This window comes from Chenopodium album, chromosome 12 (genome assembly GCF_948465745.1).
Source record: "Chenopodium album chromosome 12, dcCheAlbu1.1, whole genome shotgun sequence".
NCBI lineage: Eukaryota > Viridiplantae > Streptophyta > Magnoliopsida > Caryophyllales > Amaranthaceae > Chenopodium > Chenopodium album.
Window position 1 is genome coordinate 5,578,897 of NC_137845.1, and position 24,294 is coordinate 5,603,190.

The following is a 24,294-nucleotide window of genomic DNA, read 5'->3' on the forward strand; positions in this document are numbered from 1 at the left end:
TACTCTTCTGTGAAAATCTTTTTAGCCTGTTGGTTGCTCGTTTTGTGACTAATTCTGTTTATCAATACTGTAGAAAAGTTTTGATATGATGTCGATAAGTCTTCATAGAAGATTGCCTTACTCTCTGAATTCCGAAAAGTCAATGCTATGGGCACATGGAGGCCATCCATCTTTACCCTGTTCTGCTGATATATGTAATAAACTCCAGCAACTTATTGGTTTTGCAAAGCTAGTCTGGCCAAGAAAACATTTACAGAAGCAGTGTATGTGTACTTTCACATGTGTTAGTTATTTTTGTAGGGTATGAATATTTTACTGATAATTATTTATGTTGCAGTGGATGATCGTATTGTTGAAACTGCTGTATCAACGAATCAAGAACTTCGTTTTCTTTCAATGCAAGGTAGGCTAAGTTCCTTTAACACTATTTGTGATCTTTGATAAAGCTAACACATGCAGATTTAATCAAACGAAGTAACCATTGTCTCACAACCTATGTGCTTCATTTTGTGGGGTAATCTTCCATTGTTTAATGGATATATGATGATTTTTGTAAAATGATGTGATTTTCTCAAGAAAGGAATAAATTTGCATGCTTCTTTTGATTTTAGAAATTGTGTTGTACTTGTATCTCTACGTGTTGCAAGGAAAATGAATATTGAAACATGGAAAATTGAAAATTAAAAACTCTAGTGTTCAGTGAGAGAGAAAGAGAGAGAGAGAGTTATGCAAAGGAATTCCCTTTTTTTCCTTTCATGCCCTACATAAGTAACTCAAAGAAACTCAAAGGAGTGATTTGACACAATTCCTTAAAGAAACCTTACATTAAAATAAATTGCATTTGGTAGAGGAGTTTATTTGAATTATATAAGATATTTTATTTTAGTTTTCCAATCGGATAACTTTTTTGCCAAGAACATTTCAATTGGATTTGCCTCAGACCCTCTGTAAGGAAGCCTAATTCGCTCTTTGTTTCATGGACACATCAAATTGAAGGCCTTTGTGTTTCAACTTTGAAGTCGGATATTGTGTCCTGACTCTTCTCTTTGTTCTGTGTATTTTGCTTTGGTTGGTAGAAGTCAAGTAGCATTTTATCTTTCTTTCTTTTTTTTCCCCCTCGGAATCTATAGGTGTTTGCATGACATCTTCTCTATTCGGGAGATATGAAGAGGGGGACATTGCAGATAAACTTCAGGAGATGTATGAGGTATGTCTTTTTTACTACACACACACACACGCATGCATATCCTTCTTATTTAAAAGCTAACATGATTGATGGTTTGCGCAGATGCTTTTAAAAAGATTTGAATGTGAAACGAATGTACTGGAGGCAAATAGCAGATCTCAGACAATTGGATATTCTCTTGGAAATTCTGCTTGTTGTATAATTTTACCTGAAATCGTGAGCCATAGGTGTGGTTTTGAGACGTGGATAGATACACTTCCTATAGTTGATGAGACAAGTCTATTGCTGGATTTATTTTTGCTCCAAGATTTATCAGAAATCATTCTTGCTGATCCCAAAGAGTTACAATCGGTATGCCATTTTCTTTTTTAAAAAAAAAATTTCCTATCTTTAATAAACGTGCTGCCTAATATAATATATGTTTTTGCTAGTTTCACGGATATGCTAATTATTGATACTTTTTATGCAATTAGTGGATTTGTTTCACATTAATTCATTAGCTACCATTTTATAAAATATATACATACTTACGTTAATTTTTTGCTAATTCTGAGCTCAATTCGGGTCCCTAAGGGCTAAAATGGCCTCTAAAACCTTAACCGAATATTTTTCGACATGTAAACCGTTGAAAAAGTTGAATCGGGCTGCAATTTACAATTTATACAAACTTTTGGGCTGCAATTTGCAATTTTTTTTTAAATGGCTGCAATTTGCAAAATACGAACTTTAAATGGCTGCAATTTGCAAATTTTCCTAAATTTGTATGTTAGACTTTTTTATATGATAATGATGACAATAGTAGGGGTATTGCTTTTGTTTCTAATTTTTTAAATTAACGGTCAACTACTTATTAAGATAATGATGCCTTTTTGTCTCACTGTTCTTGTTACTCTTGCTTTGGGACAATCTTTCAGAGAAGTCCCAATTTATTCGCTCTACTTTAAAGATAAATTTAAGGAAAATAGTTTGTTATAAGTTCTCTCCGGGATTATTTGAGGATTTTCAAATTTTGAATATGTAGCAAGTAGTAAGAGTCGAAGGGAGTAAACTAGGCACCAAACAAAGAAAAGAGGTCGAAAAATTGAATTCGAAAAAGTTAATTTCCTTAGAAACCTATCAGTCCTTTACTTAAAAATTCTCTCTAATAGGCCAATTAACTATGGTATTTGGGGTTATAATTCACAAAACCCAAGAATCTGTTCTGATGCAAGATTTTTGATGGAGTGTGGTCTTGCTTGCCCTCTCCTGTGGCTTGGGTCTCAATCAGGAAAACATATATTTCAATTCATCCTTGTTGTTAGCTTGATGTTAAGGTGAATTAAGTTAGGATATTTTATGCAAACTTTTGTAACTCATTTGGAACTGTTAGGTTATTATGTTTCTTAGTCTTCTGTTGAGAGGTAAAAGGTCATTAAATACCAGTTGGTTTCCCCCCAATGCTGTGCATTTTAAATTTGAATCTCTTTGCAGCTTTTATCTGGATTGCGTGATGATATGCAAAATTCTTTGCGCTTCTCAATTAATTTCTCATCACGGACGCCCTTAGATTTTGTTCCTCATCAAGAAATGTTGTGGATAGTTGATGCATCAACGCCTACACCAGAAGGTCAAATGAATTCTACTCGTGTCACATTTCCTGTCACAAGTCTGGTGCTAATGTCTTAATTTTTATCTTTCTTTGTGTTGCAGTTGGCCATAAAATCATTAGTTCTGTTCTAGAAACTTGGTTTACATGGCATTCCGCCTTGTGGAATTTCCCCATAGTCTCTAAAAAGGTATTCTGTTATTTCTGTCTACTGAAAACAGGTTTTGTTGTCCTACCTCGACTATTCTTTCTAGAAACTTGATCACGAAATATTCTTTCTTTTTTCAGGATCTTTATGGATCAAATGCTTATAAATTAATATTGCCTAATGTGCTTTTTAAGCCAGTGAAGACAGATACAGTACAAAATATGCTGTAAGAGTTTTTCTTTAATGGGATTTATTTCTTAACCTTCTTCTGTTGATTTCACGCTATATATTGTTTGCTGTGTTGATGTGTGTACTTTACCGGATTTTCTGCAGGCAAGCTGCATTTGTTATGAAGGATTATCATTTCCATTGCTTCAAGCTCAGGGTTAGCTCATCAAACATTTGGCATAGCATTGTGCCTAATACAGACTTGCAATATTCTCTTTTGTGTGGTGCTCGTAACTTGTTGCTGCAGGTATGCCACATATTTACCTTCTAATCATTTCCTTTGCGATTGTAGTGCATCTGCCTAAATTAATTGATCCTCTATCTTCAGATTATATCTTCCCATAGAAATTCTTTCACTGCTGAAGACTTTTTGAAAATTAAATCAAGTCTCATGTTACTTCAAAGGAATAAGATCAAGGTAATGTCTTTCTTTATACTTTATGTAATAGCCTTCTGCTGACCTCTTTGTAGTTATACTGTAGAATTAATTAGTCTCAGTGCTGTTTTCTGCTGATTCAATGTGGGACACTCTTGGGATATGCTGTTTACTTCTTTTTTTTTTTTTTTTTTCATTCTTACCAATAGGACAGCCATTTCTAGTCATCTCCTCTCTGTATGGATTGGAAGAAAAAGAGAGGAGCTTGGATAGTGTGGGGCCTTCGGGCAGGGGAACTTTTGTTTAAAAGGTTGATTATTGGAATTGTTATTTGCTTGACAGATTACTGGCCAATAGAGTGTTTACCACCCCGGTTACCTGAGCTTCAATCTCCAGTCTTCAAAAATTACATTTAGCCTTCTGCCCTTCACTGATAGATCGTCCTACTTCATAGAATCAAAAGATAGTTGTCACATTAATGTTGATTATTTAATTAAATTTAATGACAGTTATTGAGACAAGTCTACAGTGTAGAAAGTTGGTAAACCACTTTTTCATCCAGTCAGTAGGGAATTATGTATTTTGTACCTATGTCTGATACTAATTTAGCTTTCCAAGTAAGTATTATAGGTGCAACGAGTAACAATATATATATATATATATATATATATATATATGGTTGCCTAACCCTTTATTTATTGTTTTTATGCAGCCAAATGACATGGATAATCTGCTTTCACTTTTGGGTTTATCCAGACATCAGAAATTTGTTTCACTTGTGAAACCATTTATTGAACCACTGCTCAAAGACATTGATAATATACACTCCTTTGAGGGTACTGTTTGTCTCAATTTCTATATATATCTATATCTTTACTACAGTCTTAAAACACGAATTTTACAATGTTTTGTCTTCAGTATTGCTGTATCACATTTCCTGTGCCTGGTTAAGACTTGGAGCCCTGCGATTTCACCTTTTGCTTGCTTGCGACGAGCTGGATCCAGCTATTAAGTTTAGTTCCAAACATCAGAAGCTGGTGGATAAATGCCAATCACTTGAACTGGAAAGTGAGGTATTGTACTTCCCCTTTATTTCATGCTATTTTTTATTTTTTTTATATTTCATGCTATTTGCTCATCACTCTAGTGTTATCTTCTTATTCAATCATAAACAAGAACAATACACAGGATAATAGACTGTAGAATAAAAGTGCTGATATGACATCATTTTTCTTTTTTTAAACTCCTTATTTTTTAGATTGTACAAGTACTGTCTCCATTTTTTTTAGTTGGCATATTTTGACTTTAGCTCTATTCACACACTTTCCTTTGACCATGTTTTGTGATTTATACGTAATGAAAAATATAGTCACGTGGGATCTTGTTAGATTCATCACGGTATATATTTTCAAAATATCAACTTTTATAATTTTTACTAATTGGTAATTAAAGATATTAATGATTGAAATTGTGCATTAGCAAACGTGACTAGAGAAACGTGTTAACTGCTCTCTTTATATTAAAGATATTAATGATTGAAATTGTACCAGTCTTAAATGCTCTCTTTATATTGAATGACTCTGAAGTTATTCTTGCAAGGATTTTCTGTTCTTTTATTGTGTTCACATTGATTTGAATAGCCAGAAGTCCAAACTTCATCTATTGGGATAGCCCCTTAGTTGAGCCCTGTTGCCCATGCTATTTTCTTGCAACATTATTGATTAAATTGAGAGACACAACCAGTTACAAGTGACTAACATTTACCAGAGTCCTAATTTAGTCTTGAGTACGTTAGCAAAATCTTAAATGGGTATGGTTCTTCTCTCGTAGTATATTAATACTTCTGTAAAGTCCTCAAAGCATTTAGAAAAAAATGATTGTTAGTAGTATTGAGCTTATGCACCTATTCAGATCAAACTTTAAGCCTTTCAAAATTGAATGCCTTTCATTTGAAAATTTCAGGTCAGACATCAATGTCATTATCAGGCGGGATCGTTGTCAACAAGAAATTCTGATGATGAAAGAGCAAAATTGTTGAAAAAACATGAGACTGAGTGTAAAAGGTTGCAAAGAAAGGTACTGTTTAAAAGCTAAAATGCAAAGTGTCATTGCAATGTTGCATGGTATAATACTGTTACTAAAGAAAAAGATTAAATACTGCACCAGTGATTTCAAATGCTTTTTCTTCCTTTTAGTGTGCTTATTTGGTGTCTGCTTACTGAGTTTGTGGAGTTCTTTGCCAGTTTATGCAAAAAAAGTATATGGTCATATGATGTCAAGGACTTGGCTTGATGGTTTCTTCGAATTAATGTAGTACTTATATCCTTTGTTAAAGTTGCAATTTGTTCATGTCATCAAGCTACTATGTTTTGGAATTTGGGAGTACATGGAAGCCTGAAATCTAGTTTTTATGTTGTGTATTTTAACCTAATGGTTTATAGAGGTTTAAATTCCCGTTTCAGATTGTATACCGTTCAGATCCTGGAAAATTCATCAAATTAAAGGATGAGTGTGTTGAGTTCTCTGAGAATGTTAACTCAGGATTGAAGCTTTTGGAGCAGTCTAGGAAAATTACCAACCTGTCTTATCTTATCAACCAAGCTAGCAACTGGCAGGTACATTTTTATTTGCTCTTTCTAAAATTGATTTATTCCTTCTGTGCTCATGTTCATGCCTGCAAGAAAGAAAAAAAAAAATGAAAAAAAAAGAAACTTGTAGGACGAGGAATATTGGTGCAGATAGTACATTTTTTTTATTATTATAATCAAAGGGAGTGGGAAAGCTGCACTAAGATTAAGTATTCTTAATTTTTATGCATCTTGCAATCAACTACTTATTATTCTTGGTATTTATTGAATTATCAGTTACCAACTAACAGGTTAATTTTGATATAACATTTTACAATTCCTTTGTTCTTTAAGTATCACATCTAGTGCTGTCAAATTTCAAACCGAAACCGTTTAACTGTCCGAAACCGACCGACCCAAATGAGAACCGAACCGATTAAAAACCGATTTTTTTGAAACCGAAAACCGACCCGAACCGTATTTTAGTAAACCCGAAACCGAATCGACCCGAATAATGTTAAACCGTATAAGAACCGAACCCGTTAACAAACCGAACCGAATATAAACCGAACTGAATGAAAACCGAACCGAAAAATAACCGCACCGTATCTAACCCGAAACCGGTTCCAACCCGAAACCGTTTAAACTGGCAAAAAAACCGCTTACACCGAACCGTTAGCAAACTGCTACCCGTTTGCACCGAACCGTTTAAAAACCGAACTGATTGTAAACCGAACTGGTTATAAACCGAACCGTTTATGAACCAAACCGCTTCTAAATCGAACCGTTTACAAAATTTTTTATATAATTAAATGGATTTTTTTTTTGTTTTTTTTTTTTTTGACGGGATATAATTAAATGGATTAAATATTAGAGATCTTAGAATATTTTTTTAAAAATAGCAAGGCAACACTACTACAAAATTAGCCAAAGAGACCCGTCCAAATTAGCCAAAGAGACTACCTTACCGGCGGTCTCTAACTAAGAGAAAGAGATTGCTTGACTAGAGGCGGTCTCCAGATTCAGAAAACTAAGACCACCTATTAAAGATAGGCGGTCTCTTTTTTGTGAAAAACTAAGACTACCTACTAGAGATAGGCAGTCTCTTTTTTAAAAAATTTAAGACCGCTTATTAAGCTCAACAGGTCTCTCGAGTCCCAATTAAAATAAAAAATAAAAAAATCTTATTTCATTTTACATTTACATTTATAATAGTTTATCGATATTACTTATTTTTTTTATTTTTTTTGCAATATTAAATACTCCTACGAAATACAAAAATATTTCTTAAATGTCATACTTGTATATCTCAAGTGTTACAAATATAATACAAATAGCAATAATGATACACAAAGCAAAAAAAAAAAAATTGTAAATGATATCTTCTAGATCTTCAATTACAAATTTCTCCACTCCAAACTTAGCTTGTAGACATCTTTACCTGTAATAAAAACAAATATAGACATAGTAAAAAAAAAACAAAATTAGTCTATAGAAATATAAATCAGAAATTATACTAACAGATATAAAAGATTAAAAAAAAAAATCAACCGAACGACGAAATAAAAAGATAAATTTACAAACGAGCATAATAACGAACTGGCAGGAAAAGCAAAAGAATAAATATTAAAAACGAAAAAAAGTACCAGAACAAAATTTTGAAGAACTAAAAAAGGACATTGAGAATAATGAAAATAGAAATAAAATACATCAACATCTCACATCTGACTATCACATAAGAAGTGAAAAAAAAAGAGAATAGTGAAAATTAATTAAAAAAAAACGAAGTGATCGAAAATAAACTAAACTAATTATAAACTAGATCTGGCTTCAAAAAAAAAATTATAAACTAGATCTAACTCTATAAAAGAACTAAAGTTAAAAAAAAATGTATAACAAAAAGGGAATAATATTAAAAAGAAAAATCGATTTCAAAAAAGCTCAAAACAAAATCGGAAACACATAAGATTCAAACCTCATAAACAAATTTTGAAGAAAATAAGTTTAACTCCAAGTTCACCTAGAATACCGCGATATTCAGCAGCAACATTGTTAATACCACGTTATTAACAAGAAAACTAAATAAAAAATTCAATTATCATAACTAAAAGAAAATTCGAACAAAGTTTTTCAAAAAAAAAAACAAAATTTATATACAATTATAAGAAAATAAATTTTCATTAAGGAAAAACGAAAATTTGAAAATTAGCCCTTTAATACGGAAAAACAAAAATACAAACTCACCTTGACAATAGATCTTGAATTATGAGAAAAGATCAGTACTTGAAATTTAGAGAAACATGAAGGAAATTAATGGGATGAGAAGGAAAGAGAAAAGGAGGAGGGAGAAAGAGATGAGTACTCTCAATAGATTGAAATGAGAGGAGGGAGTTATCAGGAATGAGGCGGAATTATCAACAGCAAAAAAAAAAAAGCTTTACCCTATCTCAACACCAGTATGAGGAGGACCGTTGATTTTTTTTAATCTATGGTTGAGAGTGGTGATCCGTGTGTGTTGTGGGAGAAAGCATCTAACCATTGATTTTTTAATCTATGGTTGAGAGTGGTGATCCGTGTGTGCTTGTGTGTTGTACATTCATCTACAAAAATATTATTCCCTCAAATCTTTAGTATTTTTTTGCTCCATTTGATCGGGATCAGTGCTCAAGACACGTATTAAAACATCTACTAAACTACTAGTATATCTTTATTTCCATACACGTAAAAATTATAAAAACGTTTTATTAATGAAATGTATAAATAGATAAATTTAAAAAGATCACTAATGAAGTAACGAGTCTATAACTTTGTACTAATACATACGAATAACGATGATACGAATATTTAACTATGAGATGGTTAGATGCCATGTGTTAATAATGTGTACATATGATCGATTGAACTAATCAATATTACCTTGTTAATCAGTCATTAGCGTTTTCTTTCATTATTAAAATCAAAGCACTTTGTAATATCTTCATGATTTCATGAAAAATTGAAAATATATAATGATAAACGAGTCATAATTATCAGTCTTGTTGACTAATCAAGTATCGAATTACCAAATTACAAATTTCCATTTCACAAGAACTCATCAAATCATGATTATGATACTATGCGTAATATATAAATGATTAAATAAGAAGCATATAATAAACTAATTGTAAAACAATAATACATTAATAGTTTAATACACTAACTCTTATAATCTACTTCGTAATAAACTAGTAAGATCAGTATGACTAAACTTGAAATTGAACATAATATGTATTTATAAAATCAATGAGAATTTGTTTATAATATGATGCCTGAATATGAAATGATTCGCGGCTTTATATAAAACTTGTGAACGCAAAAGGTTAGCAAGTACTATCAAATTTCAAACCAAAACCATTTAACTGCCCGAATCCAAACAACTCGATAAACAATTTATTTTTTGAAACCGAAAACCGACCCGAACCGTAATTTAGTAAACTTGAAATGGAACCGATATGAATAACGTTAAAGTGGTTAAACAATCGAAGAACCGAACTAGTTATAAACTGAACCGAAAAAGAACCGAACCAGTTAAAAACTGAACCGAAAAAGAACCGAACCAGTTATAAACTGAACCAAAAAAGAACCGAACTATTTCTAACCCGAAACCGTTTCCAACCCAAACTGTTTGAACCGGGATAAAAACCGTTTACACCGCACCGTTAACAAACCGCAACCCGTCTGCACCGAACCGTTTACTACCCGGATTGTTTACAACCCGAACCGAATTAAAACCGCTTAAGAATAAACCGAAACCGAATCGAACCGAAAACTATTTAAACCGAACCAAAACCGACCCGTGAGTCAATTAAACCGATTCCAAACCGACCCGATTAAATGCCGAACCGATTTCAAACCGAACCGAAACCGAACTGTCAAACCGTTTTGACAGTGCTAATCACATCTATTACATCCTTTCTCTTGAAGACTTATAATACATTGCAAATATCCAATATACGTATGGTGGCCTCTTATATAATATGCATGGGTTTTAAGTGATTCACATGATTTTTGTGGTCCCTCTCATCTTTTATCCCCTTTCCTAAGTTCGTTGCCCCCCCCCCCCCCATTTTTGTACTATCTTTGAGCTATTAAGAATTTTTCATATTCGACTCACCTTTGCCTATTATTTAATAACGTATGGCTTGAATATCTAAGATGCTCCTCTAGTACTTTGAGCTATTAAATTCAAGCATTTTGTATTATAATCATACCAAAATCATGCTTAAAGTATCCCTATCTTAACTTAGCTGAAATGCGAGTTATATCCAGCTTTTCCAATGGAATTATGATTAATTGTATCATTACTTGTATATCAGGGCGTGTTTGATTTGGAAACTATACTTCATAAGTTGATTTTAGTTATAGTGTCTAATACATTAGATGGCTTTGTTGTAATATATTTTTCAGTTTTCTGCAGGATATGGTAAGAAACTTTCTTTGCCTCATACCTTGTTTAGTTGATAATGTTGTTCTTCCATCTATATTATAGGCTTTTGTTTCTCTAACATAGTCAGCTGTTACTTGGCACCTCGTTGCACAAGCTATAATGGCACTTTAGCCCTTGCTTTTAATATCGCTAAGACTGCTGTGATGTATCTGATGATTTAAGCAGCATTTGTACTATAATATTCTGTCTTTTTTAAAAAAAAAAAAAAAAAAAAAAACAAAAAAATGGCATTCATCTTACAACTGCCTTTTTAGCCCGCCTTTACTTGTAACCTCATTTGATTGTGGTGTCTATCATCCCAAAGGGAATTTCTCTTTAAAACGGAACCTAGTTGTTTGACCTAGCAATGTTTTTACATTCAGGCTACTGCAAGCTGCTTTATCGATCGCTTATCAGAGGAGTATGACAGTTATGTCGATATTATTCAGCCAATTCAAGTTGCAATTTATGAAATGAAATTGGGTTTGGCACTGCTCTTGTCAAGTACCCTTCAGGCAGATTTTCTTGGTAGAATGCAAGAAAGCAAAATTGATCCCATTCTGGTATTAGACAATTCCCTTTGATATTGTTCATTTTTTTTACATTGTTACTTCACCTCTAACTAATAGAAAAAATGTACTCAGGATGCAATTTATTCAATCATGAGATTTCCTCATGGACATCCTTTTGAGAGACAAGTCCAGATAAACTATGGTACACCTGAGTTCCCCTTTTACACTGTTGATTTTTCAGCATGCGCTAGGATGGAAAAGGTGGATTTATTGAAAAAGGTTATTAAATCAACTGAACGAGATGGAGGAAAGGTTTGTGTTTCTGGTAACTCTAGCATCATGAGTTCTTGATAATAGTTATGATTTTAATGATTTCTTTTGACATATATCAGGTTACATCTTTCCGATTGGAAGCTTCTCTTTTGGATAACATGCTAGGGCATGTTGTGAAACTTGTCAGTAGCACTAAGATGTTGGATGCTGCATCTTTTGCGGTGAGGATTTGCCTTTAAATTTAATGGTTGTGATTAATTCAAATGGAGAACTCATTTCTTTCAATGTACTTCCTTGAATCAGATTGTTGATAAGATATCTGACTTCTTTACGAGATTGTGGAGCAATGCCAAAGTTCAAGAGAAAACTGAGAAGGACAATGAAACACAGCTGTACAAGTTCAGGCCACGCCCCTTTAAGCTAGATAATGTATATGAGATTGATTTATCATCTCTGAACGATTCATTTTCTGGCGATAGCTTCACTGAATGGAAGGAGGAGTTGTTACATGAAGAAGAGAATACCATATCTCCTGAAGGGGTAAATCCTTCAACTTTTTCCACATTATTTTTTATTTTTCATGTGCTCGGAATTTGAACAAAATTCCTGATTGTGCAGAAAGATGCTATTGATCAGTTTGAAAGCTCTGGAGATTGGAATCTTATTCCAGAATCCATACTCAACACCATGGTGAATGTGCATGATCAGCTATTTGGATCAAACAATCTTATTGAAACTGTATGTTCTTGAACATATTAATTTTATGGTTTCTCTTCTTTCCCTTGGTTTTTTTCGTGTCCAGCATTGTCAGAAGGGTTTGCTGCTGTTGATATTGGATTGATATTATGTCTTTCTCCTTGCTACCAAGTTTTCTGTAGTTAATTGTTAGCATAAGATATAAAACTATCATATCATTAGTCATAGATTTATTCTCCTTTTGATTGATTTGTCATATTTTCTATTTTATGATATTCCATGTTCCGTCTTATAATATATTTTTTATGTTTCTTAAACTTCTTATTTAATGCTAGCCACTTACTTTTCCGTTCTTGCAGATGGGTATTGTCCAGATGTCTAATGCAGACAAGCTGAATGTTTTTGTTAAATCTTATACTCTTGGATCAACATTACTAAAAGGTAAGAATTGCAAATATCAAAGCAATTTTAACATGATCTGTCAAGGTTTCGTGTAAAGATCATTTACTGGTTGATTAAATTATTGTCTAGATTTTACGGGAACATCTGTTTCCTTTTTGGATGCTAAACTTGTTGGGGAGCATATGCTTCGCCTCTGTCTCGAGCATGAACATATGCAGCCTTTATCCAACGTGACAGTTGTTTCACGGAATTTTTACAAGGTATTGAATCCTACTTTCCTACACATCATTCCGACTGTTAATCCATTGTTACAATCTACGATGAACATAACATCATTTTTCAACTAGGATCCAAATCCTGCTGTCGTAGCGAGCATGGTGGAGTTGATCAATGCTCTTAGGAAGAAAGTTCTCTCTTTGTTAGAGCTGCGAGATGAGCATCCAGGACTGCAAAAGATCCTCGATATTATTGATATGCTATTGGGTCTTCCTCCGAGCACCTCTGTTGCTCAGGTATTTAGACTTATTTTTCATAGGTTCTAGATGTTGTGCTTTGAAGTAGAAACTTAATGCAGGTGAGGTATCAATGTTGATAGATATTGGAATAATAACAATTTTGATTAAAAGACCTTGCATTAAACTCTGGATTGATATATCTATGTTATTTAAACGTGGCATTTTCTTCACCGTACTGGTGTAAAATCGATCCAGGTATGAATTACAGGTCAAACATGCCACTTTGCATTTTGATACGGCTAGATATGGAAGCAGAGAAAATGTCAAAGAGCCAAAAAAAAAAAAAAACAATCGCATACTTTGTTGTATACCATCAAATTATAAGATCTAGGGTTTGAGTAGTCAATCCTTGATCTGGTAATTAAATGGGAAGCATATGAGTTTATTTTTGAGATGTTGGGATTAGTGCGCCTGCGGTAAAGTGGGGTATTAGGGTGGCTGAAGTGTGAAAGATGGTTCAAAATAGAGGGGAAGATAGTGGAATTTGAAAAGTTGGAACTCCAGCTCCATGAATAGAACGCAGTTAAATATAACTACATGAATAGAGCGCAGCTAAATATCACTACATTTTGGTAGATAAATTGTATTAGAGTTATAAGGGAATGTGTAAAAAAGAGTGTCCCTATATCCAAATATATCAGAATTACTATGTTGAACATTCAGATCTGCACTTACAGTTTGGCATGCCTTCTGCTGATTATTTCCTTTAAACAGTTTGAAAGAGTTTATTGCTTTTGCTTATCTTTTTTTATTTTTTTTTTTCCTTGTATCTTCTTAAGGCTTTATCAGGCATGCAATTTTTGGTTAGCCGAGTGATATTACTGCAGGAAAATGGTGCAAAATTCCCTCTTGCTGGTGAGGCACATGGCTTTTTCATGAGCAAGATCACTAATTACTTTATTCATTTATAATTTGGATCATTTACTTTATTCTGGTTTTGCTGTGATAGATGAGCTAGAACCTATTGTTGCTCTTATTTCGTCCTTTCAAAAGATGGAGTTCAATGTGTGGAAAACCATGTTGGATGATGTTCTTATTCAATTTGAGATGAATGCTGTGAAGGTAATTGTCTGGTTTTTTTATTTATTATTTTTTAAAAAATCTCAAAGATAATTTCTTTGGTTTCAAGATTTTAAATTGTTAGTATGCATGTTGATGATCTTATATTAGTCTTCTTCAGAATCTTGTCAGTAGAATCTTGGTGATATTCTTGGGCTTTGAAACTGATGAGCATTGAATATTCTTATTTCTCAGACTACAGTTCTGTTCTGGCTTATCCTCATTTAATTTATGACACTCCCTAGTACATGTAAATGGCTAGTGCTAGCTTAGATCTTATTCACCTGAGCCAAGAAGTAAGACCAAGATGGATGACCAAATGAATCATGTATAGGCTAAGTATCAGAGGGATCCAGTTGTTTTATTATAGTGTCTTAGTAGATAGGTAATTTATGTATTGTAAACTTTGATGTCATCAAGCTGTTTGGCTACCATTTTAAGATAGTATCAGTATCATATATTGCGCTTTTGCCCCTCTATTTTCTATTAATGCAAGGCATATTGATGAGTTTTTTATTTTTTTGATGCAGTTATGGTTTCCACTTTACTTGGTTCTGCATCGAGAAAGCACTACAGATATTGCTGAATATACTCAATTCACCCTGCAAAGGCATGTCATTTGCAATCGTAGTGGTTATTAATTGGCTAAATTTGGAAGTTTTGTGTGACTGAAATCATAGATGAATTACAACATCCTATCAATTTCACTAATTACAATCTCAAAAAGTTGCTTATATAGCCCCTTCTTAGGAATTGAAATACAATGCAATTGTTATTTCCACAATGTGTAACTCCAGATGAAGCAACTACTGATTCAAATGTTGTCTGACATGTCCCTGCAGCTTAGAGGAGTTTATTCGAACATCTAGTGTTGGTGAATTTAAAAGACGTCTGCAACTCATGCTTTCCTTTTATGGGCAACTTAATTATGGCATATGCCTGGGATCCTATGCTAGGTATTTACTCTCTGCGCTTTGTGATCCCCTTTATAATTTTTTATGTTGTTTTTATTTATCATTTTTTTTTTAATTTGTGGCCAAGTGAAGTTTAAATATAATATTTTTGCCTCAATTAATATCCTTTTTTTTCATTTCTGCAAAGGTTTTTTTGGTTACTGCTTGGTTTTTTTCCTCTGAGTAATTGAATGCGCTGCAATTATCTATATAATCCTTGATAAATTGTTATGACCTGTAACGTGATCGTTATGTTTGTCTGCCAGTGTCCATTTCATCTATGTTTTGCATCTGTTGGCAGACTTCAGATTGTACTTGTCTCCAAAGAACAACTCTGCTACAAATTTCAATTGTGTTTTTTTTTTTTTTTTTTTTTTTTTTTTGCAATTTTAGCCCATTCAAAGAATAAAATACAAAAGCATCATATGTGTTATCAACATGTGACCTGATGCTGGCTTTTCTGTCTACCTCCAATTTTACAACTAACTTATTAAATCGTTGTCTTTCAAGTTCATGCCATAATGCTATATGAACACACTTCATTTAAATGTGCAGTTATACACAGAAGGAAAATCGAGATGTCTTATTCAATGTTTTTGGTTTCTATATGCAATCACTGCCAGTGTAAGTCTTTACACATAATAGTAATTTCTTGTTTCTGCTGAATCCCTCTTATATAATATTCTCTACTCTATGTTGATGATGGATAATGATATTAATATCTGTTTCTATAGGGTTATGAATCACATTGCCTCTAGCACTAAGAACATAAAAAGAGAGTTGGAAGAACTTCTAAAGCTCTGCCAATGGGATCGTCCTGAAAAGCTTGTGTCCCTTGAAATCTCAAAAAGAAATCGTCAAAAGCTGAAAAAACTCATACAAAAGTACACTGTAAGTAATTTCTTTACTTGTGTAGTTGTGTACCTAAACATCATTGACATTTCTGGAACAAGTCAAATCTGTAGAAGTTTTCTGATTTTCTTGTTGAAAGGTTTGGTAGTTGTTGTTCCTCTTAGTCTGCTGATAGTGTATGTGTTGCATGTGTAATAATCCAATCAATAAATTTTCTGCTGAAACTGAATTTAATTTGGCGTGATCCAAGTAGTTCCATACTCTTTATCTGAAAGCAATATTTAATTTGGTATGTGTTGTTGTTCCACTAATGGTTATATGTCTAAACCTATAAGTAAATATCTCTTTCCATACTCTTTATCTGAAAGCAATATTTGTATCCTTGTGTATTTGTAAATCATAAACTAGTGCTGTTCTATCGAAGTCATAGCTGTTCCATACATGCATGAATATAATAAATGAATGGAATTTGATTCGTAATCTGTTTGAGGGTGTAATTAGGAGAGCATGATAAGGTGTATATGTTTATGGTAAATAGAGGACAACAAAGTAAGACAAACCAAAATAAGACCATTGACATATCAATGGGATGGTGGAAGTAGCTTTAAAGGCTCTAATAATGTAAAAGGATTACAGTGTGAGGTATATTAAAATCCCAATTTGACTTTCTGACCAATAGAACCACTGAGACTTTCTTGCTTGTCCAATGGATGATCAAGTAGCTCATAAAATGTGCTGCTGAAGAGGATTATTACTCAAACTATGCTCTCCCTCTATTTCTTGTTGCTATTACATGACTCTAAAGTGGAGTGAATAAGTAGAAAGAAATTAACAGGTGGGTACTTACTGCTGATGTTGGCTTCTATTTATAGGAAAAATAGAGAGAAAAGGCTTCCTAAATGGATATGTAGCAAGTATTTTTTATTTGAGGAAGCAAGTTACATACCCCTTCTAGCTTACTGTTGAATTATTTTCGTTCTTTCCTTTTCTGAATAGTTTTTATATCATTTACCTCTGATTCATGTTGATGCAGGATGCACTCCAGCAGCCAGTTATGCTTGTCCTTACTCAGGAATCTGAAGGTTTGAAATCCCAGAAGTTTGACCACTCACCTGACAAGGATCAAGAACTTTCTTTATTTGATATATCTCATTTTGATTACAGGTAAATTGTCTTATCTCTAGGTTCTTTTTTATATCAACATATGCTTATTTCTTACATATTTTATTCTGTACAGGACAACTTGGTATGAAGACTGGAAAACTAAAGCTGATGATGCCTTACAGTACTTTCATGGTGAAAGAAAATTAAATATTCATACGTCACGTGGTGGTACTGAAAGATTTCCTTGCCTATCAAATTAAATATTTAATTCATTGATATTCTTGATTTCGTTATTAATTGTGGTGGCAGAGGGTCATATCAAGTGCAAAAGATCAGGGGACCAAACTTTGTGGAACCCTTTTCTAAGCTCCTTTTATGAGCCTAAGCTTACACTTTGTGAGTTTGGTTTAGTCCTGTGTGACCCTCTCGCACTCAATAAGTGGCTCTTTCTATAAGGATCTCCTTCCTGCCTTGGTAACATGATCACCCTGGGAATTAATTTTCCAAAACCTAATTAAAATCGTTCTATTATGCAGTGGATGCCAACAATGCTGAGTACCATTCTGCTTTGAAGTCTCCTGGTCTTGCTTACAAGGAAGAATGGATTGAAGTCTGGCATAATCTAGAAATAATATGTAGAGCTGTGTCCGAAAGTGCAGATATGTGGAAAAATGAAGGGAAATCTCAAGTAAAGATGAGGGCTTTTTCAGATCTTCTGAAGCTTTTGGAGAGTCATGGACTATCAAAGCACAAATCTAACCTTCAGAAGCTTTTGGAGAACAGTCCATTGTTCACTGCAAAGTATGCCTTAATAGATGTAAGAACCTTTTAATCTCTTTCTGTGTCCTGGGTTTAAATTTTTTCTTCATTTTCTCTTTGGCTACTCTGCTGTATATTTGTCATTTGTATATCCCAAAGGTTGCCCTAACATCAAGAATTTACTCTTATGTTGTATTGGATTTAAATTTGAAAATACAATGACTAATCAACTGTATGTGGATCATCTCCTAAAAAAGTTTGATTACCCAAAATAAACAGAAATATTGGGATGGAAGGAGTGCTGATTTCTCGGATCAAGTATTTTAGCTTGCATAATGTACTGACAACTTGAAAATTGCAGGAAAAGTTTAAACAGGGAGAATCAAATTGGTGGTTTTTTCTTCCATCCTATGATGTACAACATTTGTTGCTGAAGTATGACAGTTTGTCTTTCAAGGAAGTTGATCTCAATGCCTCAAACCTCATTAAAAATTCAAACCACATTAGTGTAGAAGACAAGTGGAGGTGTGCTAATCAATACTACTTCAAAAGTTTGGCTTCAGTGAGACATGTGCAGCAGATATCTCTTAGCTTTCACAAAGATTTTAATCCGGATCAGGTAAATCTCATGCAACAATCAATAGGACGGATCTTTGATCTGATTTAATTTGTGATGTAATGATCCCAACCGTATCTTCATTGTATGTGGCCTCTGTGGCTGTTTGAGGAACAAGTAATTGATACTGAAAGAACAGGACAACTTCTTCCAAGTTGATGTTGGACCACATTCTTGAGCTATTTCCTGCTTGAATAATCAGAAGAAATCTAAACACAGAAGTATGGAGGTTTCGGTTGTAAGAAAATTCATGAAAAACCTTGTCAATGAAGACTTTACCTTCTTCAGCTGTCATTATTTTTTGGGTCAACTGAAGTATAAGACAACCTTTGAAACAAATTTGAAAATAGTATCTTGTTAACCTGTTTTAGACTTTACCTTCTTCAGCTGTCATTATTTTTTGGATCAACTAAAGTTTGAGACAACCTTTAAACAAATTCGAAAATAGTATCTTGTTAACCTGTTTTAAGCCATGCTTCACAGTTCACACACTATGGAAAACACAGCATGGACACACTCCTCACTTTAATTTAATTACCTGGATATGCATCTAAGATTTTTATATGATGTCTCATGTAGGTTAATCGGTGTAATAGCTTTCTTGAACACCTTGTAATGATACAAATGGAGCAACGTGCTGCTGCTTATGATCTGCGTAGCCAATTGCAACACTTGAGGAGAAGCGTACAATGCTTGAAAAAATTGTGTTTGGTTTGTCATTCTGTTGCTGAAGGACGTACTGACGAAGTCAATGTTTTAGCTAGTCAACAAGTTCTCTTTAGATGCATGTGGCAGCAAAAGGTAAGATTTTATGCCCCTAGAGTCTTGGTGGTTGGTACATGGTACTTAGGTTTTCTAGTTATGTTTCATCAAACCTACATTTCCTTCATCTAATCATCTGTAATGTAAACATAATGCAGGAACTTTTTGATACATTTTGTTCTATGCTGGGAGAAGAATCCTTGATGCTAAAAACAGTTAAAGATACCCATATGAGTGGCTGTCAAAGCATTAAAGATGCAACAAATGGCATTCTTTTGCTCATTGAGGAATTCAGTCCGGCATTTGAGAAATCTAAAGTAGGCATTTGGAACTTATCCATCTCTTCTGCTCTCCCTCTTCCTTATCTTCATTCTTTCAAATTAATCAGAATTAGTTTTGTATATAGGGTATTTATGGTGTGTGTCATTGTGATTTCTGACAGGTATTGCTGGATAATGAACTTCTTGGTGATGATAATTCTGCAATTAAAGCATCAAATTCAATGTACCCTATTGTGGCTGGCAAAGATATGGAAGAGTTGGTCAAAAAGAATTTTCAGCTCATAAGGGAGTTTCAAGAACATGTTCTTGATTTACGCGTGCGAGTTAACAAGAAATCAATTGAAGATGTTCTACTTGGTCATTTTTCAGAGATAATTGAAAAGGTAAGTGATTTTTCTTACAACATGCTGGCCTGGTCTTTGCTGTCAGCCACCTTCCCTTTCATACTTTGTAGAGCAAAATGAGAGACAAGGGGAAAAAAATGGATGGAAGGAGACCATTACTGTGTGATGGAGTTATGTCCATTTGTTTTGGAGGGAATTATCACAAATCAAAGTTTCCCTTCAATTTTTTGTTAGAATTTATGAAGTGTTTTATTTGTTATTTTTACGTTAGAGGTGGGGAAGGGGACATCATGATTGTGATCCAAATCCCTATGGTAATTTTGTTACAAAATTATATCATTGATCATTTGATCTTGATTAAAATTTTTGTGTTCTACTGTTTTGAATTGAATGAACTAATTGCTGTGGGAAGCTTATATAATCTGTTTGGAATTGCAGGGAAGAAATGTGGAAAATGAGTTTTATTCTGCGAAAGAATGTGACCAACCTTTAACTTTTGCTGAAGATCTTACTGGTCTGGAAGCTGGAATAAATGCATCGCTCAGTGATATGTTTAGACATATTGGCAGTGCACTTCAAGAACTAGGATCCTGGAGTGACAGGGATGCATCTGATGAAGTTTTATTGATGAAGATCACATCGTGGAAACCTTTGTTTGATTCTTTTGTAGCAAACTTCCGGTTGGATCTTATTAGTCAGAGTCTTGATAAATTAATTTCTTACACTGTAAGCTTTGAAATTCTGGTATTTTAGGAAAATGATAATATTGTTAAATTAATCATATTCTAATCTTATTTTTTCTCTGTAGGGAAAAATACCAAGTATTTCAGATTTATCTTCTGAAACTGGTCTGCAATTTGAACATCTTAAGGAATTGCTGGTTCTGATATTGACTTTTAGTGATGGTCTTTTGCTTGATTTTTTGGCTGTCCACGAGATGGTTAGCTACTCTAAAGTCTCTAATTCTTGTTTTTCATCCTATTGGTACTGATGTGTGTTGGTCAAAACATCTGAATTACCGACTGACTTGAACTGCATTTGCAGATATCCGTTTTGACTCATAGGCTTGCAGAGATATTTGCTTCATTGTTTTCTGAAGGCTATGGTGTACGCACTGAAGACATAGTTGATGATACCCTTGGTGACAAGACTCAAGATGCTAGTGGGACTGGCATGGGAGAAGGGACAGGAGGAGTGAAAGACGTGAGCAATGAAATAACTGATGAAGATCAGCTCCTTGGGGCCTCTGGAGAGGTGTGTTGTGCTTTGGTAGCTGTTAACCCATTTGTGCTTATTTTATCTGTGGGACTTATTATAATTTCCCTATTTCCTCATCTCTAAATTGTTCAATTTATTTTTGCAGAAAGAAGAGCCAAATGCATTAAATGAATTACCAAACGATAAAGATGAAGGAATTGAGATGAAGAATGATTTTGATGCTCCTGACTTCAATTTGAGTGAGGATACTGGTGATGAGGATAACGATGATGACAATGGAGAAGATGAGGATGAGCAGTTAGATAGTGCCATGGGGAATACTGGGGACGATAGTGAAGTAGTAGATGAAAAGCTTTGTGACAAGGAAGAAGATCAAAATCTTGATAATACAAATGAGAAACATGAGCCAGGACCTTCAGTGAAAGACAGAGATCTCGATAACCGGGAGCTAAGAGCTAAAGATGATGCTGCTGCTACAACAGATGAACCCACCGAAGGAGACAATGATGCAACTGATGAAAATGGTAACGCGGATACTAGTAAAGATGGCACTGATGACATGGATAATCCAGATTCAATGAATGTTGACCAAGAAGAGGCTAATGCTGACACCACTGACATTGATCTCCATGAGCCAAATCAAACTTCTGTTGATGAGACTGAGAACATGGAAGTAGACCAGGACAATACTATGGAAGAAGATACACCTGATGTGGGGGACAATGATATGGATAATGGAGACCCTGGGGATAACACTGACCCTGAAGATGATACTGTAGCTAAGGCAGAGTCTAACATGTTAAGTGAAGAAGCTGAAGATGATTCACAGAACAAAGATGACAAGGATGGCAATATGGATCTGACAGCGCCTAATAAAGACATCAGTGAGCAGGGAAATTCAGACTTATTAAGCGATCATATTCCTAACACACAGCCCATGTCACAGACAATGAGTGAAATGCAAAAGGCAGAATCTACAAGTACAGCACCTGAAATGCAGTGCTCTATGAGCACTGATACTCAGAATGACCTTGCCTCATCAGAAAACTCCAACCAGGTGGAAATGCTGTTTGGAAACTCATCAAAGGGTAAACTATCCAATGATCAACCACAGTCCATGCCACAGCAAGATCTGTCATCCTTCCAGAAAAATCAGCCAAACCCACTGCGCAACATTGGGGATGCTCTTCAAGACTGGAAAGATAGAGTGAAGGTTTCTGCTGATGTTCCACAAAGAGATGAGGAGACAGTTGACGAAATGGATGATCAGGAAGTGGATGAATTTGGGTTTACATCTGAATTTGATCAGGGAACTGCTCAGGCACTAGGTTCTGCAATGCCTGATCAGATGGAGCATAATATTGGCCATGACAAGCCTGATGGAGATGGGTGCACTGCTCAGGAGAATGAACCTGACGAGCTCCGTGATGATGATTCTAATACTGAGGCCATCCACAGTCTTCCAATTTCTACAAGCAGGGTTGACGAAAAGATCAATATATCTGATTCACATGATGAGTTGCCTGTAGAAGATGTTCAAGAAGCTAAGAGAAAGATCGATGGCAGTCCAGGAAAATCTGTGGAGAGTTTAGTTTCAGTAAGAAAGTCTTACATGACCCAGGACATGAACCAGCTAAGTGAACTTTCAACTAGTGGTGATGAACCAGGGAAAGTGCAGAATCTTGCTCAGCAACTTGGTGAGATGAATATGAATGCTGGTGCTCTTTGGAGAAAGTACGAGCTCCGCACAATGAGGCTGTCTCAGGAGTTGGCCGAGCAGCTACGTCTTGTCATGGAACCTACACTGGCTAGCAAGCTTCAGGGGGATTACAGGACTGGCAAAAGGATCAATATGAAGAAAGTAAGCAATTGAAACTTCAAATCTTTCCCTCGTCTTTTTCATGTTATTTTCATTCAAACTCATCATATTCTTCCCTGTTGAACTGCAGGTAATTCCATATATTGCTAGCCACTACCGGAAAGATAAGATATGGTTGAGGCGTACCAAACCCAATAAACGTGATTACCAAGTTGTGATCGTGGTGGATGATTCTCGTAGTATGTCTGAAAATTGCTGTGGTGATTTTGCCGTTGAAGCTTTGGTCACTGTGTGTCGTGCCTTGTCTCAGCTTGAGGTGGGGAAATTAGCTGTTACAAGCTTTGGAAAGGAAGGAAACATCAGGTTACTACATGACTTTGATCAGCCCTTAACTGGGGAAGCTGGAATGAAGGTCAGTTCAATACTTTATGTTTCTTTATCTTTCCGAAAACCATCTTCAACCCGAAATTTAATCGTCTCCTTTTTTATGAACTTTGATTCAAACAGATGATCTCAAGCCTGACATTTAATCAAGAGAATACTTTACGAGAGGAGCCTATGGTTGAACTCCTTAAATATCTGAACAATATGTTAGAACAGGCTGTGGCTAATGCAAGACTGCCTTCTGGACAGAACCCGTTGCAACAGCTTGTTTTGATCATTGCTGATGGTCGGTTTCATGACAACAAGGAAAAGGTGAAGAGGTTCATGAGAGACCTGTTGCAGAGAAACTGTCTGGTGGCATTTATAGTTTTGGATAGTGCTCAAGAATCTATAGTTGACTGCAAGGTATTTTTCCCTTATACAACTCGCTGCATTTAGTCATGCAGGCCTAGCATCTTAAAAATTAATTCAAATTTGGGGATATATGGATTACTGAAAATCCTTAGGCCTATGCAGAATGGGTTTATAAATGTTATCTGATCTTTTTTTTTTTTTTTTCCAATCAAGGATTATATATTCAAGAATGGGTTACTTCAGAAAGCTGTTCCATATCTAGACTCTTTTCCGTTCCCATACTACATTGTGTTGAGAAATATTGAAATGCTCCCCAGAACACTAGCTGATCTATTGAGACAGGTACTCTCTTTGAACTTTTACTAAAATTGTCCTACCCTTAGCCTCTTACTCCATGTATCCTATACTAACACCTGGTTTTGGTACAGTGGCTCGAGTTGGTGCAACAATCAAGAGACTAGCTGAAATGTATGCTTCTCGTCATGGGATTGTATCGGTCTTGAAACACTATTATTATCTGTTGCGCTGCAATATGCGCTAGAAAGGCAGCTTGTATATATGTACATTAAGAAAAGTTTTGAGAGAGAAAATTACATTACTACATTTGCCATTTGCTTATTATACAAAAGAATAGGTTTAGAAAGGCTGATACATGACCGGAAAAACATCATATACGGGAATGTATATAGGAAAGAGAGACTATCATGTAATCTTGACAGTTTTGTAATATGCTCATTCAATGCATCAAGCTGGTTTCTCTAATGCCCTTATCTTCTCCGTTTTACACGGACTTGGGATTATAATTAAATTGGAGTTGCTTCATTCATAGTCGAACC

General features: G+C 34.6%; 1 protein-coding gene and 1 long non-coding RNA gene across 2 annotated transcripts in view; one reads left to right on the plus strand and one right to left on the minus strand.

Annotated features, from left to right (window-relative positions):
• Window positions 1–24,220, plus strand: part of LOC145570719 (midasin-like) — a 48,830-nt gene extending 24,610 nt beyond the window's left edge. The window contains exons 35-76 of the mRNA XM_081629872.1: window positions 74–263; window positions 338–403; window positions 1,131–1,207; window positions 1,289–1,537; window positions 2,657–2,792; window positions 2,876–2,961; window positions 3,060–3,145; window positions 3,253–3,394; window positions 3,476–3,565; window positions 4,236–4,359; window positions 4,442–4,596; window positions 5,486–5,599; window positions 5,986–6,138; window positions 10,939–11,118; window positions 11,200–11,379; window positions 11,460–11,561; window positions 11,644–11,880; window positions 11,959–12,078; window positions 12,396–12,477; window positions 12,568–12,698; window positions 12,786–12,950; window positions 13,733–13,808; window positions 13,903–14,015; window positions 14,543–14,622; window positions 14,855–14,968; window positions 15,521–15,589; window positions 15,700–15,856; window positions 16,851–16,981; window positions 17,055–17,149; window positions 17,458–17,738; window positions 18,042–18,299; window positions 18,876–19,097; window positions 19,217–19,375; window positions 19,501–19,722; window positions 20,122–20,409; window positions 20,492–20,623; window positions 20,728–20,937; window positions 21,047–22,762; window positions 22,851–23,132; window positions 23,228–23,509; window positions 23,672–23,800; window positions 23,887–24,220. Coding sequence (XP_081485998.1) covers window positions 74–263; window positions 338–403; window positions 1,131–1,207; window positions 1,289–1,537; window positions 2,657–2,792; window positions 2,876–2,961; window positions 3,060–3,145; window positions 3,253–3,394; window positions 3,476–3,565; window positions 4,236–4,359; window positions 4,442–4,596; window positions 5,486–5,599; window positions 5,986–6,138; window positions 10,939–11,118; window positions 11,200–11,379; window positions 11,460–11,561; window positions 11,644–11,880; window positions 11,959–12,078; window positions 12,396–12,477; window positions 12,568–12,698; window positions 12,786–12,950; window positions 13,733–13,808; window positions 13,903–14,015; window positions 14,543–14,622; window positions 14,855–14,968; window positions 15,521–15,589; window positions 15,700–15,856; window positions 16,851–16,981; window positions 17,055–17,149; window positions 17,458–17,738; window positions 18,042–18,299; window positions 18,876–19,097; window positions 19,217–19,375; window positions 19,501–19,722; window positions 20,122–20,409; window positions 20,492–20,623; window positions 20,728–20,937; window positions 21,047–22,762; window positions 22,851–23,132; window positions 23,228–23,509; window positions 23,672–23,800; window positions 23,887–23,919 — 7,914 coding nt within the window. The 3' untranslated portion in view covers window positions 23,920–24,220. The remainder of the gene's footprint in view (window positions 1–73; window positions 264–337; window positions 404–1,130; window positions 1,208–1,288; window positions 1,538–2,656; window positions 2,793–2,875; window positions 2,962–3,059; window positions 3,146–3,252; window positions 3,395–3,475; window positions 3,566–4,235; window positions 4,360–4,441; window positions 4,597–5,485; window positions 5,600–5,985; window positions 6,139–10,938; window positions 11,119–11,199; window positions 11,380–11,459; window positions 11,562–11,643; window positions 11,881–11,958; window positions 12,079–12,395; window positions 12,478–12,567; window positions 12,699–12,785; window positions 12,951–13,732; window positions 13,809–13,902; window positions 14,016–14,542; window positions 14,623–14,854; window positions 14,969–15,520; window positions 15,590–15,699; window positions 15,857–16,850; window positions 16,982–17,054; window positions 17,150–17,457; window positions 17,739–18,041; window positions 18,300–18,875; window positions 19,098–19,216; window positions 19,376–19,500; window positions 19,723–20,121; window positions 20,410–20,491; window positions 20,624–20,727; window positions 20,938–21,046; window positions 22,763–22,850; window positions 23,133–23,227; window positions 23,510–23,671; window positions 23,801–23,886) is intronic.
• On the minus strand, window positions 7,364–8,513 carry LOC145570145 (uncharacterized). Its single transcript, XR_014096395.1, has 2 exons — window positions 8,335–8,513; window positions 7,364–7,531 (listed from the first exon to the last, which is right to left on the minus strand). It is a non-coding gene; the product is annotated as an uncharacterized LOC145570145 (long non-coding RNA).
• Window positions 24,221–24,294: the final 74 nt, after the last annotated feature.